This window comes from Microcaecilia unicolor, chromosome 6, assembly GCF_901765095.1.
Source record: "Microcaecilia unicolor chromosome 6, aMicUni1.1, whole genome shotgun sequence".
NCBI lineage: Eukaryota > Metazoa > Chordata > Amphibia > Gymnophiona > Siphonopidae > Microcaecilia > Microcaecilia unicolor.
In genome coordinates, this window is record NC_044036.1 from 194,070,645 (window position 1) to 194,087,548 (window position 16,904).

General features: G+C 41.4%; 1 protein-coding gene across 1 annotated transcript in view; it reads right to left on the reverse strand.

Moving 5' to 3' along the window:
• The window catches only part of ZMYND10 (zinc finger MYND-type containing 10), a 185,214-nt gene extending 177,880 nt beyond the window's left edge, over nt 1-7,334 (reverse strand). The window contains exon 1 of the mRNA XM_030205499.1: nt 7,241-7,334. Coding sequence (XP_030061359.1) covers nt 7,241-7,332 — 92 coding nt within the window. The 5' untranslated portion in view covers nt 7,333-7,334. The remainder of the gene's footprint in view (nt 1-7,240) is intronic.
• Nucleotides 7,335-16,904: the final 9,570 nt, after the last annotated feature.

A 16,904-nucleotide genomic window follows, 5' to 3' on the forward strand; every position in this document is an offset into this window, starting at 1 on the left:
ATGACATTGATGATCTTTTGCAGGTATCCATGAGCTCAGATCCCTTGAAAAAGCAGCATCGAAACAGGAGACTGTCTGGATCTGACGAGCTTTCAGATAAGTGATACTGTGTTTGTGAGCTTTGTGCCAAATGCCAGTCATTCTGTTATGATTTTTGAGTGCTAACAATGATTTTTGAAAACAAAAGATGAAAAGTGAAGAGAGATACAATTGAAAAAAATCACATAAAAAGATATATTGCACACACTTAGGTAGGTAGGATTTTTTTGGTCGATGATTACAGCAGTTACGAGTGGCATTCACCCAGTGACAAATGAGAACTTTTCCCTCATTAGAATAATTTCTAAAGTGAACATTGTGTCTACTATTTGTTGGAATTGTTCTGTGAGGCTGCCATCTGTTGAAAGAAACTGGTAAGGTGTTTTAATTTACATGGGAATAGAGGGGTCCTTTTACTAAGCCGCGTAAGTGTCTATGCGCGCCTAATGCACGCCAAAATGGAGTTACCACCTGACTATCGTGTGGCTCTTGCGGTAATTTAATTTTTGGTGCGCATCTGAAAAATATTTTTTATTTTCGGGCGTGCGTAACAGACGCGTGCCAAGTGGCATTTGGCACACGTAGGTCATTACTGCCCAGTTACCGCATGAGTCTTACTGCTAGGTCAATGGCTGGCAGTAAGGTCTCAGACCCAAAATGGACGTGCGGCAATTTTGATTTTGCTGCACATCCATTTTTGACAACCCCCCCCCCCCCCCCAAAAGGCCTTTTTACAGGCGCACTCAATAATGGATCGGCGAGCCCCAAAACCCACGCCTAAACTACCACAAGCCATTTTTCAGCGTGCCTTTGTAAAAGAACCCAAGCGTTATTTTTCTAACATGGAATAGGAGAATGAGTACATAATTTTTCATGATACATTTCTAAGTGAAGGTTCTCCTCCTTTTTAGTTTTGCACCAAGGTGGTGAAGTGACCGTTGTACACCACTTGGGTTGGTGTCCTTGTTTTACATAAGTACATAAGTAATGCCACACTGGGAAAAGACCAAGGGTCCATCGACCCCAGCATCCTGTCCAAGACAGCGGCCAATCCAGGCCAAGGACACCTGGCAAGCTTCCCAAACGTACAAACATTCTATACATGTTATTCCTGGAATTGTGGATTTTTCCCAAGTCCATTTAGTAGCGGTTATGGACTTGTCCTTTAGGAAACCGTCTAACCCATTTTTAAACTCTGCCAAGCTAACCGCCTTCACCACGTTCTCCGGCAACGAATTCCAGAGTTTAATTACGCGTTGGGTGAAGAAAAATTTTCTCCAATTTGTTTTAAATTTACTACACTGTAGTTTCATTGCATGTCCCCTAGTCCTAGTACTTTTGGAAAGCGTGAACAGACGCTTCACCTCCACCTGTTCCACTCCACTCATTATTTTATATACCTCTATCATGTCTCCCCTCAGCCATCTCTTCTCCAAGCTGAAAAGCCCTAGCCTCCTTAGTCTTTCTTCATAGGGAAGTCGTCCCATCCCCGCTATCATTTTAGTCGCCCTTCGCTGCACCTTTTCCAAATCCACTATATCTTTCTTGAGATGCGGCGACCAGAATTGAACACAATACTCAAGGTGCGGTCGCACCATGGAGCGATATAACGGCATTATAACATCCTCACACCTGTTTTCCAAACCTTTCCTAATAATACCCAACATTCTATTCGCTTTCCGAGCCGCAGCAGCACACTGAGCAGAAGGTTTCAGCGTATTATTGACGACAACACCCAGATCCCTTTCTTGGTCCGTAACTCCTAACGTGGAACCTTGCATGACGTACCTATAATTCGGTTCTTTTTTCCCACATGCATCACCTTGCACTTGCTCACATTAAACGTCATCTGCCATTTAGCCGCCCAGTCTCGTAAGGTCCTTTTGTAATTTTTCACAATCCTGTCGCGAGTTAACGACTTTGAATAACTTTGTGTCATCAGCAAATTTAATTACCTCGCTAGTTACTCCCATCTCTAAATAATTTATAAATATATTAAAAAGCAGCGGTCCTAGCACTGACCCCTGAGGAACCCCACTAACTACCCTTCTCCATTGTGAATACTGCCCATTTAACCCCACTCTGTCTGTTTCCTATCCTTCAACCAGTTTTTAATCCACAATAGGACTTTTCCTCCTATCCCATGACCCTCCAATTTCCTCTGTAGCCTTTCATGAGGCACCTTGTCAAAGGCCTTTTGAAAATCCAGATACACAATATCAACCGGCTCCCCTTTGTCCACGTGTTTGTTTACTCCTTCAAAGAATTGAAGTAAATTGGTCAGGCAAGATTTCCCCATACAAAAGCCGTGCTGACTCGGTCCCAGTAATCCATGTCCTCGGATGTGCATTTGACTTATTTATTTAATCACTTATTTATGGAGTAATTGGTTGCAAATTGGTTTGTTTTACATGTTGTGGTATTACATGATTATCATTATTAGTGTTTATGCATTATGATTTTTTAATGAGTCATATTTATTTATTTATTTATGTAGCTTTTACTAGCATACTTTGTTTTATTAGTTACTAGTTACTTTTAGTCCCTGATACAGCCCTTGTGTGGGCGAAACACAGGCTCATTTTAATTCTAGACCTCATATGAATAAAGTGCTTTTGAAAATAAACGGCTTGAGAACCAAACTTCCTTAATGCAGTCAGCTTCTGCTGCAGTAATTAAGGATAACTATGTTATTCGTTTGCAGCTGGCGAAATTTGAGAATATTGCCAGGACTCCTAATATACATTGGTTGAATTTTCCTATTACTCTCTATGGGGTTCTTTTACTAAGGTGCATTGAAAAATGACCTGTACTAGTGTAAGTGTGTTTTGGATGCGCGCAGATCCATTTTTCAGCACACCTATAAAAATGCCTTTGACCAAAAAAGGAGCTGCGGCAAAATGAAAATTGGCGCACGTCCATTTTGGGTCTGAGACCTTACCGCCACCCATTGACTTAGTGGTAAGGTCTCACGTGTTAGCCGGGTGATAATGGTCTACGCGCGTAGAATGCCTTTTACCGCCCGGTAGCACTGCACGCCAGAAAATAAAAAGTATTTGCTGGCACGCATAAGGAACATGCGTAAAAAATGAAATTACCCACGCAGTAGTTGGGCAGTAATTCCAAATTGATTAGCAGTTAATTTATATTATCTTCCAAAAGCCTCTAGGTTTGAAAAAGAAGAAGGAAGCCCTGGAGCCACTTAATTCTCCAGATAGACCTTTCTCAGTATTTGGAATCTTCTCAGAATATTATTGCTAAAAGAGCTATTTTGATAGTAGTATTACAATCAATTATGAATAAAATGGAAATCCTGAGAGCTTGTTAAAAAAACAGCTGCCCTTTTGTGGTCAGGTTATCTTTATGTAATACAAGTTTATAAATTAAAAAAAAAAAAGAATTTATTTTCTGTGATCTGCTCTTTTGCATCGCCGTTTTGGAATCTTGTGGAAGATACATTGAAACACTCTGTTCAGTGTGTGGCGGCAGCTAAGAAAGCAAATAGAATGTTAGGCATTATTAGGAAAGGAATGGAAAACAAAAATGAGGACGTTATAATGTCTTTGTATTGCTCCACCCCATCCACCTTTCATCAGCCCTCCATCTTCTTCACATGGCACGCACCTCATCCAGCTTTCTCCAAATTTCCCCCATGGCACATGCCACCACATGTGCAAATTTTGCATTGCACAAAATTCCCCCAGGAGTAATAACAGTACTGGAACATAAAATATAACGAACAAAATTCCATTTATTAGGATTTATTTACCGCCTTTCTGAAGGAATTCACGCAAGGCGGTGTACAGCAAGAAAAAGTCAAACATAAGCAATATAACAAAAAAAACAAAACAGGAAAAAATACTGTATGTAAAGATCACTGGATCACTATATAAACAATTGTACTTAAAGTGAGAGGAGCTCCCTCAGACATTTTATCCCCAAGTGTTAGTCTAATAAGACCACTCTCTAGTGGGGCATAGCACTTCTTTCATTGGGAGCTCACTTTCGCCAGTGATGTATGTGCTGTAAGTGTTCAAAGTGAGTGCTAACGTGCCAAATTCATCAATAATTAAACTGCACTTGCAAATATCACTGAAAGAAGCTGGGATACATTTTAAATGGAACAGTGAAATATATAACACTTAACTTGCGTTAAACACTAAACTCTCTCCTCAAGGTGCCTCCACCCCCAGCTTCCCCCTCACTGTCTCCCCAGACCCTAGCTGAGTTCTTCCACAAGGTTCAGAAGATAAATCTTGAATTCTCTACCAAACCACCCACTTCTCTCCCTCCCCTTGCCCCTCCCCTTGTGCGTTCCCCTATTTCCTCAACCCCTCCGTCCTTTTCCTCCTTTCCTGAGGTCACTGATGAAGAAACATCACATCTTCTCTCCTCCTCAAAACGAACTACCTGTTCCTCTGATCCCATTCCTACCCACCTTCTTAACGCCATCTCTCCTACTCTCATCCCTTTTATCTGTCATATCCTCAATCTCTTTCTTTCCACTGTGACTGTTCCTGATGCCTTCAAACATGCTGTGGTCACACCGCTCCTGAAGAAGCCTTCACTTGACCCTAACTGTCCTTCCAACTACCGACCCATCTCCCTCCTCCCCTTCCTTTCCAAGTTACTTGTGCCGTTCACCACCGCTGTCTTGACTTTCTCTCTTCTCATCCTGTTCTTGGCCCACTCCAATATGGCTTTCGCCCTCTTCATTCAACTGAAACTGCACTTGCAAAAGTTTCCAACGACCTGTTCCTGGCCAAATCCAAAGGTCTCTATTCTATGCTCATCCTTCTCAATCTATCTGCCGCTTTTTTTTTTAATTTATAAGAGTCTTTATTAAGCATTGAATACCAATACAACAGTCATAACGCTCAAAGATCATACATAATAATAATAATAAAGAGTACAAGCTCAAAAATACAATAGGTCATATGCCAAAAAAAGAAAAACAAAAAAACAACAACGCATAAGTACAAATTCAATGCAGCTATGAATACAAACTATATTCTTATTTTTTCTGCCGCTTTTGACACTGTTGATCACAGCCTACTCCTTGATACGCTGTCTTCATTTGGATTCCATGGCTCTGTTCTTTCCTGGTTCTCCTCCTACCTCTCGCTTCGTACCTTTAGTGTACACTCTGGTGGATCCTCTTCCACTTCTATCCCTCTACCTATCGGTGTATGTCAAGGCTCTGTTCTCGGTCCTCTCCTGTTTTCCATCTACAATTCTTTCCTTGGCTCTCTGATTTCTTCCCATGGCTTTCAGTACCATCTCTACGCTGATGACTCCCAGATCTACCTCTCTACCCCTGATGTCTCAACCGGCATCCAGACCAAAGTTTCAGCCTGCCTGTCTGACATCGCTGCATGGATGTCTCAACGTCATCTGAAGCTCAACATGGCCAAAACCGAGCTTCTCATCTTTCCCCCTAAACCTACCTCCCCTCTCCCCCCTTTCTCTATTTTGGTGGATGGCACTCTCATTCTCCCTGTCTCATCTGCTCGTAACCTTGGGGTCATCTTTGACTACTCTCTCTCCTTCTCTGATCATATTCAGCAGATTGCCAAAACCTGTCGTTTCTTTCTCTACAACATTAGCAAAATCCGTCCCTTCATCTCTGAGCACTCTACCAGAACCCTTATCCACACTCTTATCACCTCTCGTCTTGATTATTGTAGCCTTCTTTTCACCGGCCTCCCTCTTAGCCATCTCTCTCCTCTTCAATCAATCCAAAACTCTGCTGCGCGACTCATCTTCCACCAAAGTCGCTATGCCCACATTAGCCCTCTCCTTAAGTCACTCCACTGGCTCCCTATCCGTTTCCATATTCAATTCAAATGTCTCCTATTAACCTATAAGTGCATTCACTCTGCCACTCCCCAGTACCTCTCCACTCTCGTCTCTCCCTACGCCCCCCCCCCCCCCGAGTACTCCGTTCTGTAGAAAAATCTCTCTTATCCGTCCCCTTCTCCTTTACTGCTAATTCTAGACTCCGTTCCTTTTGTCTTGCTGCACCTCACACCTGGAATAGACATCCCGAGCCTGTACATCTAGCCCCGTCTTTGGCCGTTTTCAAGTCCAGACTTAAAGCCCACCTCTTTACCACTGCTTTTGACTCCTAACCATTACTCACTTGTCCCGTCCTTTATCCTCACCTCTCTGTTCCCTTACCCTTAAATGTTCTGTCTGTTTTCTTGTCTTATCTAGATTGTAAGCTCTTTGAGCAGGGACTGTCTCTTTTTGTGTATGGTGTACAGCACTGCGTATGCCTTGTAGCGCTATAGAAATGATAAATAGTAGTAATGAACAAATTTACTTATGAACAAATTTACTTATCGTATGAGCCCAGCGTCCAGCTGGTGACAATTTAGGGCGGAGAGACAAGCCCTAACCTTGAAGAAAGAAGTGAAACCCGCGGTGTCGGGCGTCATCCAGGGGAGCGCAGTCTTTCAGCAGAAGTTAATCTTTAAACGGAACAGCACAGCCTTTGGCATTTCGTGGACTCCAGGCTCATAAGATAAATAATTTTTTTCATTTAGACACAATGATATTGTGTCTCGCAGTGGAGTAACAACCCGCCAATTCGGGGTACAGTGAGCTCTCCAGAAGAAGCTGGAAGCGAAACAGGTCCGTCAGCACCACACTGTTTCTTTTCATCCTGCCTAGGCTGAGCGACCATCTATTGGGATACAAGATCATTAATATAAGTGTTCACATATTGTGACTTTACTTTGCATGACACATGTTGAACATTTGTTGAAATATTAGACTTAATTCTATTTTTCAGTTTTGATTGCACATTCAAGCATTGTTAAAGCGGGGATTTTTTTGATCTATGAATGATTAACATTTTTAACTGTGTGCATATGGAATTGCTGATTCAGCGATCTCTAGCTGTTGTATGAGGTCTTTTTCCTCCATTATTTTTACATATAAAGAAAAAGTGGGAGTGCTTGTATCACGATTCAGTTTGATTGAGTTTGTCCTCCTGGACATTCGTGTAGTGAATCAGATCTGTGTTTGTTTCTTAAATGTAAGCCACATTGAACCTCAGCTTGTTCGTGATAATGCGGGATACAAATGTCATCCACTCATTCGTTCATAAATAAATAAATAAATCAGACAAACAAACATACTCCGTTCTCATCATCCAGCAGCTGGACCAGAAGCACACCAATGTTCCAATTCTCACCCTTTAGAGCCAATTTCTTGCAGAGGGAAAGCCTGCAAGTTCCGTACCATCCCCTCTGCTTCGCCCAGCAGCAACACCGACACCGGCACCATATCCGTGAAGCCAGAAAAAAACGATCGGAGAAGCACCGAGCACTAAATGGCAACGTTGCACTAAAGGAAAGACGCTGTCGCCATGGAAACAGACTGCGCCTGCGCGCTGACGTTCAGCTGGCTTTCGTTTCCGCGTGCTCACGCCAGGCTGCCCCGAGGAGGTTGAATAAAACAGGGGACGAACAGAGGCAGAGCCTATCTAGACCATTGTATGAGCTGAAGCCGGTAGGCGGAGCTTGCCGCGGTTTTAGTACACCCAAAACAATCGTAAAAGAAAGTCTAAAGCTGTTCAAGTTGGATAGGCAATACCTTAAAAGGTGGTAGACAAAAGATTTTTTTATTTTTTTTGTATTTATTGGGCAACTTTTTAATTTATTTGAAAGCTTCCTACAGATTTGTTTTGTTTTGAGTGTACGGGGATGATTGCTGCCTGTTACCTAATTGGTTTCAACGTCGTCTCCTGTTTTATCCAACCTCCTTGGGCTGCTCGATCGAGCCCTTTAAATTCTTTTCAGAAAGCCTGGGAAAGTGAGAGGCATAGGTAATCTAGTAAAATAACACTGCTATAAGTCACTAACTAGGTTTGTTAGTTGTCGCCGCCTATTTTAATCTTGTCCCAATACAATTGACTTATTTATTTAAAAGGAACAGAACGCTAGAACTACAACGAAGGCTAAATTGCATTATAATCCATTCCTCTTCTGTTGTGATTTGTGCTGCAACAACGAGTTCGAGCAAAGATTGTAGGTCTTTAGCTACCACAAGAAAGGGCAACCTGACTCCAAAATGGGATGAGTTAGGTAGTTCAGGGCCCTACTGTTGTTTGTTTCTTGTAATTGGAACAGGTGGTTGTATCCTGTTTTTAAACCGAGGCCTAACCCTTGAGGGTCTGCCAGTAACATCTATAGGATAGGAAATAATGTCTTGTTGTGAACTAGGAGCTAGTTAAGAGAGAAAAGAGAGACTAGGCCTAAAGAAGGTGAATAGCTGAAAGAGTGTGTAATGGTACCACTGCTTTTTAACATTTTTGTAACTTACCTGGTCATGGAAACAGGTAAGGTGATCAAATATGCAGGAGACACAAAATTATTCAAAATTAACTCACAAGGCAAATTGCAAGAGGATCTTACACTGCCTTGAGTGAATTCCCTCAAAAAGGTGGTAAATAAATTGCCAACCAGATGGCTTTTATTTATTTATTCATATTTGTATCCTACAGTTATCCAAAAACGAGTTTCGGTTCAACATGGCTTACATTTAACAGTTGCTAGAAATTACATTGATTCAATTACATTTTCAAGGTTGGCAAGATAACTATCAGTGCATTTGAAATAGTCATTGGGTTTCTTCAGAAAATATGTCTTAGTTCATTTCTTAAAAGAAAAGATGTGTTATAGTTAGAGGTTGTGTTGTGTATTGTTCCAGAATGATTAGTGCATTACTCATAGAATTTCCTGAAGAGGTAGGTCTTTTGTGAACTAGAGGTAGTTCGTGATGTTTCTTATGACTATGAGAATTGAGTTCCACCATTTTGAGCCCAGGTAGCAAAATCCCGCTGTGTAGGTGGATTTGTATGTTTTTGCAGTTGGGCAGGTGAAGTAGTAGGTAACCTCTGGTTTCCTGGGTTTACATTTCTTGGTGATAGTTTGATCATGTCTAGCATATAGTCTGCTGACATGCCAAACAGTATTTTAAAGATGATTGTGCTGGTTTTGAAAAATTGGCCTTGCTTGGGAGCCAGTGTAGCATTATGAGTAGTGGGGTTACGCTATCATATTTTGACTTTTTGAATATCAATCTCATTGCTGTGTTTTGGACAGTCTGCAACGATAGTAGTAGGCTTTCTTTGCAGCCCACATATGCTGCATTACAGTAGTCCAGTTGGGAGAACATCAGTGTCTGTACTATAAGACGGAATGACTGTCTGGGGAAATAGTCTCTGATTCTTCTCAGTTTCCATTGTGTTTTGAAGCTTTTTGATGAAATTGCAGCAACTTTGTCTTCAAGGGTCAAATGTTTGTCGAGAATGATTCCTAGTATTTTTATATGTGTTTCTATTGTTGATCTATTATGATGTTTTGGTAAGTAGTGGGATTGCGTTGGCTGGATAAAACTAGGAGTGTGGTTTTGTCTTAGTTCAGTTTAAGTTTGACAGTTGTGGCCCAATTTTCCATGAGATTGAGTCCTTTTTGACCTTATCCAGTATCTTTGTGATGCTGTTGTTGAAAGTTATGTAGATGGTAACATTGTCTGCGTATAAACCCATTTTTTCCAGTTTCTTGCCAAGTGGAGCCATCAAGACATTGAATAATATTGATGATATCAGGGAACCCTGAGGGACTCCGCATTCAGGGATCCAGGAGGCTGAAAATTCATTGGACATCTTGACAAGGTAGGATCTAGTTCTTAGAAAACCATTGAACCAGGCTGCTACTGCTACAGCTATTCCTATGTTGTCGAGCAGGGTCATTAGTATTGTGTGATCTTCTAGATCGAAGGCGCTTGACATATTGAATTGTAGTAGTATTGACAGGCTTTGGCTTATTCTGAATTTTGTGATCAGGGTGGTTATGACTGTTTCAGTGCCATAGCATTGTCTGAAGCCTGATTGAGAGCTGTGAAGGACCGAGTAGTGTGTTAGGTATTCCATTAATTGTTGTGTACTAGTCCCTCCATTGTTTTTGTCAGCAGTGGTATTGATGCCACTGGTCTGTAATTAATGAGTTCACTGATCTTTCTGGTGGCGTCTTTGGGGATTGGAGTGAGTATGATGTTGCCCTTGTCAGAAATGAAATGGCCTTTTGAGAACATGCATTCTATGTGTTCAGTTAAGTGTTCTTCAGTCTGGTGGGTTTTCCATCATGTAGTTTGGGTAGCTGTCTAGTAGGCAATTGGTATTTGCATATTTTGTCAGTAGTACTTTAACTGAGCTGGTTGTTGGTATCTTAAATGAGGACCAGATTCTGTCTGCCTTGATGTGGTCCTCGTTGATTTCACATTTGTGTAGGAAATCTGTGAGTGTTGTTTTTGTTGCATCTAGGTTTGATCTTATTTTTATTACTTTTTCTTTGAAATATTGTGCAAGCTCGTCTGCTGTTGGTGTTTTTTTGTTTGACGTTAGCAGAGCTTGTGTGTTCAGTACATTTTTCATTAGTTCATATTTTTTTGTGTTTACCTCTTCTGGTCGCATGTATGTGCTATAGTATTACACTTTAGCTCTTTTAATGGTGTGTTTGTACTTGTTTAGGACTTTCCTCCATGTGTTTTTGTTCGTGTCTGATTTGTTTTTGGACCATTTTCTTTCCAGTTTCCTGCACAGTTTTTTCTTCTCTGATAGTTTCTTGTTGTTTCCTCTTAGTTTTCGTTTTGAGTGGTGCTATTTCGTTTAATGTGTTTCCACTTACTTTGTCCCAGTTTATCATGAAATGAATGTTAGTGGGTATTATATATGTTTGGTCATTCATTGCTGTTGACCAGCAGCTATGGTTGTCCACTTTTCCTCTGGTTAGGGCAGTGTGTGGTGTCCTTGGTTCTCTGTTTTGCCATTTTCTTTCCATTGAAGTGTGAAGGTGAGTTTGTTATGGTTTGACCATGACGCCTCTGCCCAGTTATGATTCTCTATTATATCGTTGTTATTGGCTAAGAGTCTGTAAGCTAGTATGTTTAATTGGTGACCTTTTATATGAGATGAGGTGGCTGGTACTGTTTTGAAGTTCCATTAGTTCAGGAAGTTTGTTAGAAGCGTGGTGGTGGCGTCATGTTGCTTGTCTAGATGTAGATTGATATCACCTAGTAGAAGGACATTCGAGAAGTTTGTGCATATGTTTGATATGAAGTCAATGAAGTTGGCTTGGGCATTGGACCATCTTCCAGGTGGGCAGTAGAAAAGTATACCGTATAATTGGTCAGTTAACGTTGAGTCTGTGATTTTGCATGTCATGATTTCAATCGCAGGGGATTCAACTGTGGTTTCTACTGTAAAGAAGGATTTGTATATTGAGGTGACCTTGCCTCCTTTCTTTTTAGTTCTGTTGATGTGTGTTATTGTATACCTCAGTGGGCATAAGTTAAGCCGTACTGGGTTGTCTCACATTTGCAGCCACGTTTCTGTTATGAATAGTACACCTAATTGCTTGGTTTCAATCCAGTCTCTAATTATGGATGACTAGTTAACCACTGATCTCACATTTATGTAACCTATCAGAATGTGTACATATGTATCAATGTTGATGTTGCTGTACTTAACATTCTGCAAATGTCTGTGCGTTTTATCTTTTTTGATGTTGTAGACATTGTGATTGTTATTTGTGCTTATGTTTTTGGTATTGGTTAGGGTGTTGATCTCTGGTTTGTTTTGGTTTTTATAGCTTGGTCTTTCCAGTTGGTTGGGGGGGGGGGGGGGCGGCGTCTTGCTATAATAAGTACGGGGATTTTGTTCTAGTAATTGATTGAGACAGCTTGTAACGCCGTTATCTATAATATTATTATGCAGTAAAAAAACTATGACCTAATATTGGCCATAATGGGGTATATTGTGGGACTTGTGGTGGTAATTAGGGGTTAGTTGCCAGAGCCACCAGTGGTCTACCCAAGTTGCTTAGTAAACTTGACTTTATTCCACAGTTTTCCCTGATGCACAGTGGTGCAAATTGTGTATTATTATAAAGACTGAGACAGAATAGGCAACAAAAAACCTGTGACAGGAGTCTGATCTATCGTGTCTAGGGGGGTCTGCAGTCAATCATGGACACAAAGACAACGGAAAGAGTGTTTGCTTTCTTATTATTAGGTAGGGTTTCTCTTTCAGGCTGCCGTTCTTCCATAGTCAGTCGTGCAGCTGTGAATGGAGAGTTTAGAGCGGGGTTACAGTGTAGCTCTCATGTTTATGTATTAGACTATTTCCTTAGTTTGCTGTTTGAGGGAAGGTTACAAATGCAGACAGTTCTCTTTTTCAAGTTGCTGGTTTGGAAGTACTTCAAGCAGTGGACAGGGAAGGGGGAGGTGAGCTGAACAAGATAGTTATTTTGTAAGATAGAGGAAAGTAATTGACCTTAACATTGGAATGCAGCTATGAGAAAAAGCTACCACAGTGCTTGTTTTAAATCTCCACAAAACTTATGCCTCATTGTTATTAGGTAGGTGGTTCCTCTTTCAGGCTGTTGTTCTTCCTTAATTAGTTGTGCAGCTGTGAAGGGAGGCCAAAGTGTAGCTCTGATTTTCATAGATGCATCAATTTCCTTTGTTTGCTGACGAGGCCTGCAGCTGTCAAGATAGAAAACTAGCATGTTCCTTTTCTTTTGTTTTTATAATTTTTGACAATTGCACACCGCTTAGATCTATTTGCTTGGTGTACACGGTCTAACAAGTCTTATTAAACATACATAATTTTATTTATTTCCATCTCCTTTGTTTGCTAGCTAAGGAAGAACTTGGTGATTGCGGAAGAGTGTGAACTTTTGTGGGAGGCAGACCAGGAAATTAGGGATGGGAGAAGATGGACACTCAAGAGACTGAGTGGGAATTGGTAGTTATGAGAGGGTTGTAATTGGAGGTAAGAAAATAGGGAGGGATTGAGACATGAAGAAAATGACTTACTTAGAGGACTAGAGAGAGAATAAGCAGTGTGAAAAGTGATGGATTGCAGAGAGGGTGAAAAAGAGTCATTAGAGGCCAAGTCGGGAAATGAGACTGAAGAATAGTCAGGAGGTCAGGGAAGGAGCTGGGTCTGATGCAATGGTGTAGCTAGGACTGAATGAGCCTGTGCGAAAAAAAAGTTAAGATGGTCCCCTCCCCATAACACCATCTCTCCCAAGGTAGGGGGGAAAGGAGGAGGAAGAAGAAGAAGACAGAATCCCTTAAGACAGGGATGGACTACCATAGTCCTTAAGGGCCACAACCCAGTTGGGTTTTCAAGATTTTTCACAATAAATATGCATGAGATCTACCTGTATTCAAGATTTGTATGTACTACATCCAATCTCATGCATATTCATTGTGGAAATCTTGAAACCCCAGCTGGGTTGTGTCCTACAAGGACCATGGTTGTCCATCCTTGCCTTAAGAGCTCCAGGAAACAAATCCTGCAAAAAGGAAACATTCTAGACCTATGTGTATAAAACCTGCCACGGTACGTAAGAACATAAGTATTGCCATACTGGGACAGACCAAAGGTCCGTCAAGCCCAACATCCTCTTTCCAACAGTGACTAATCCAGGTTACAAGTACCTGGCAAGATCCCCAAACAGTATAATACATTTTATGCTGCTTATCCTAGAAATTGACTGGTTAAAAAAAATCTGAGTTTTTCCTAATCCATTTGCACTGAACTTATTGGAGTTTGTTAACAATGATACTGTTTCGTTGTGAAGATTAATATGTGGTAGATATTGGTTCACTTTTCGTATTCCTAATCTGATTGAATTGAGAAAGCTTTCTTCCTCTTATTATGCTTTGGACAATTGCCATAATACTTTTATGAGGAATCTGTCTGTGGTGTTTTTTGTGTTATTTGCAACTACGCTTAGAAGATGTTTTACTAAAGGATAAGAACATAAGCGTTGCCATGCTGGGACAGACCAAAGGTCCATCAAGCCCACAACCTGTTTCCACCAGTGGCCAATCCAGGTTACAAGTACCTGGCAAGAAATATTTTCTCCAATTTGTTTTAAATTTACTACTTTGTAGTTTCATTGCGTGCCCCCTAGTCCTAGTATTTTTGGAAAGCGGTCCCAGCACAGACCCCTATGGAACCCCACTATCTACCCTTCTCCATTGAGAATACTGGCCATTTAAAACTATTCTCTGTTTTACATCTTTTAACCAGTTTTTAATACACAATAGAACACTACCTCCAATCCCATGACTCTCCAGTTTTCTCTGGAGTCTTTCATGAGCTGCTTTATCAAATGCCTTTTGAAAATCCAGATACACAATATCAACCGGCTCACCTTTAATCATGTTTATTCACGCCTTCAAAGAAATGTAGTAGATTGGTGAGGCAAGATTTCCCTTCACGAAATCCATGTTGGCTTTGTCTCATTAATTCATGCTTTTGAATATGCTCTGTAATTTTGTTCTTTATTATAATCTCTACCATTTTGTCCGGCACCGACGTCGGGCTTACTGGTCTATAATTTCGTGGATCACTTCTGGAACCTTTTTAAAAAATTGGTGTTACATTGGCCACCCTCCAGTCTTCTGGTACCATGCTTGATTTTATTATTAATAAATCTTTTTATTAGAAAAAGAGAACAATGTCTTAAAGGACAATATGTATGCAAACAGAACAACTCAATATAGAGATCCCCCTTTCCCGTGCAGATCACTTATCAGCGGAGCAAAGAGAAAACCACAAAACAGCTGACGGTCTGGAATCTTATGACCTCAACCCCCTAAAGATTGAACTATCCACTCCCTTCCAACCTGACCCAACCTAGCTACAACCCCATCCCCCCACCCTCTCTGGCTGGCCACTAGACCTATCACTATGAGTAGCGGGTGATATCGAAGCTAGATATGAATTACAAATAAGCAAACAATTCTTCTGACACTTTGGGTGATTACGAGCCCCATAGGATTCCCAAACCAAAGCAAGAAACTTATTCTTCCAGTACCAAAAAGTGGGAGAAGATTCTTGCATCAATAGTTGAGAATACATTTCTTACCCGTAATGTATGCCTTACCTATAAGTTTATGTTCCCTTCTGGACCGAAATCTCAGAAAAGAGGAGGTAAGGAACAAAATACATTCCAATGATAAAGCTAAATAGTGGCCCAACAATTGTTGCAGATAGATATGAAGGACCTGCCAGAAGATCCTAATCCTCTCACAAGCCCAGATACCATGTGTGATGGAAAATATTAAGAATTGCTTTTCAGTCTTACTTTGATCGATAATACATTTTAAACTGTTCTGTATTTTACTTGCCTGGTATATCTCAAAGAACAGGCTGGAAGGAATGAGATAAGGCACCTCTCAAGAACAATGTATGTCCCTGAAGCTAGCTTGTGTAGGAGATAAGGCACCTCTCCAGAACAATGTATGTTCCTGAAGCCAGCTTGTGCAGAAGGGGGGCGGGTACTCTTGAGGTTCGGTAAATAAGTCACCTGGCCAGTGGTTTGTTTTCTTGAACTGAGAGAGTGTGACGGCATCCCCATGCACATTTCTGGATAAGTTTTAGCTTAAAAAGTACTACTACTATTACTATTTAGCATTTCTATAGCGCTACAAGGCGTACGCAGCGCTGCACAAACTTAGAAGAAAGACAGTCCCTGCTCAAAGAGCTTACAATCTATTAGACAAAAAATAAAGTAAGCAAATCAAATCAATTGTGTACAGGAAGGAGGAGAGGAGGGTAGGTGGAGGCGAGTGGTTACGAGTCAAAAGCAATGTTAAAGAGGTGGGCTTTCAGTCTAGATTTAAAGGTGGCCAAGGATGGGGCAAGACGTAGGGGCTCAGCGAGACAGAAGGCGCGAAGTCTGGAGTTGGCAGTAGTGGAGAAGGGAACAGATAAGAAGGATTTATCCATGGAGCGGAGTGCACGGGAAGGGGTGTACATAAGTACATAAGTAGTGCCATACTGGGAAAGACCAAAGGTCCATCTAGCCCAGCATCCTGTCACCGACAGTGGCCAATCCAGGTCAAGGGCACCTGGCACGCTCCCCAAACGTAAAAACATTCCAGACAAGTTATACCTAAAAATGCGGAATTTTTCCAAGTCCATTTAATAGCGGTCTATGGACTTGTCCTTTAGGAATCTATCTAACCCCTTTTTAAACTCCGTCAAGCTAACCGCCCGTACCACGTTCTCCGGCAACGAATTCCAGAGTCTAATTACACGTTGGGTGAAGAAAAATTTTCTCCGATTCGTTTTAAATTTACCACACTGTAGCTTCAACTCATGCCCTCTAGTCCTAGTATTTTTGGATAGCGTGAACAGTCGCTTCACATCCACCCGATCCATTCCACTCATTATTTTATACACTTCTATCATATCTCCCCTCAGCCGTCTCTTCTCCAAGCTGAAAAGCCCTAGCCTTCTCAGCCTCTCTTCATAGGAAAGTCGTCCCATCCCCACTATCATTTTCGTCGCCCTTCGCTGTACCTTTTCCAATTCTACTATATCTTTTTTGAGATACGGAGACCAGTACTGAACACAATACTCCAGGTGCGGTCGCACCATGGAGCGATACAACGGCATTATAACATCCGCACACCTGGACTCCATACCCTTCCTAATAACACCCAACATTCTATTCGCTTTCCTAGCCGCAGCAGCACACTGAGCAGAAGGTTTCAGCGTATCATCGACGACGACTCCCAGATCCCTTTCTTGATCCGTAACTCCTAACGCGGAACCTTGCAAGACGTAGCTATAATTCGGGTTCCTCTTACCCACATGCATCACTTTGCACTTGTCAACATTGAACTTCATCTGCCACTTGCACGCCCATTCTCCCAGTCTCGCAAGGTCCTCCTGTAATCGTTCACATTCCTCCTGCGACTTGACGACCCTGAATAATTTTGTGTCATCGGCGAATTTAATTACCTCACTAGTTATTCCCATCTCTAGG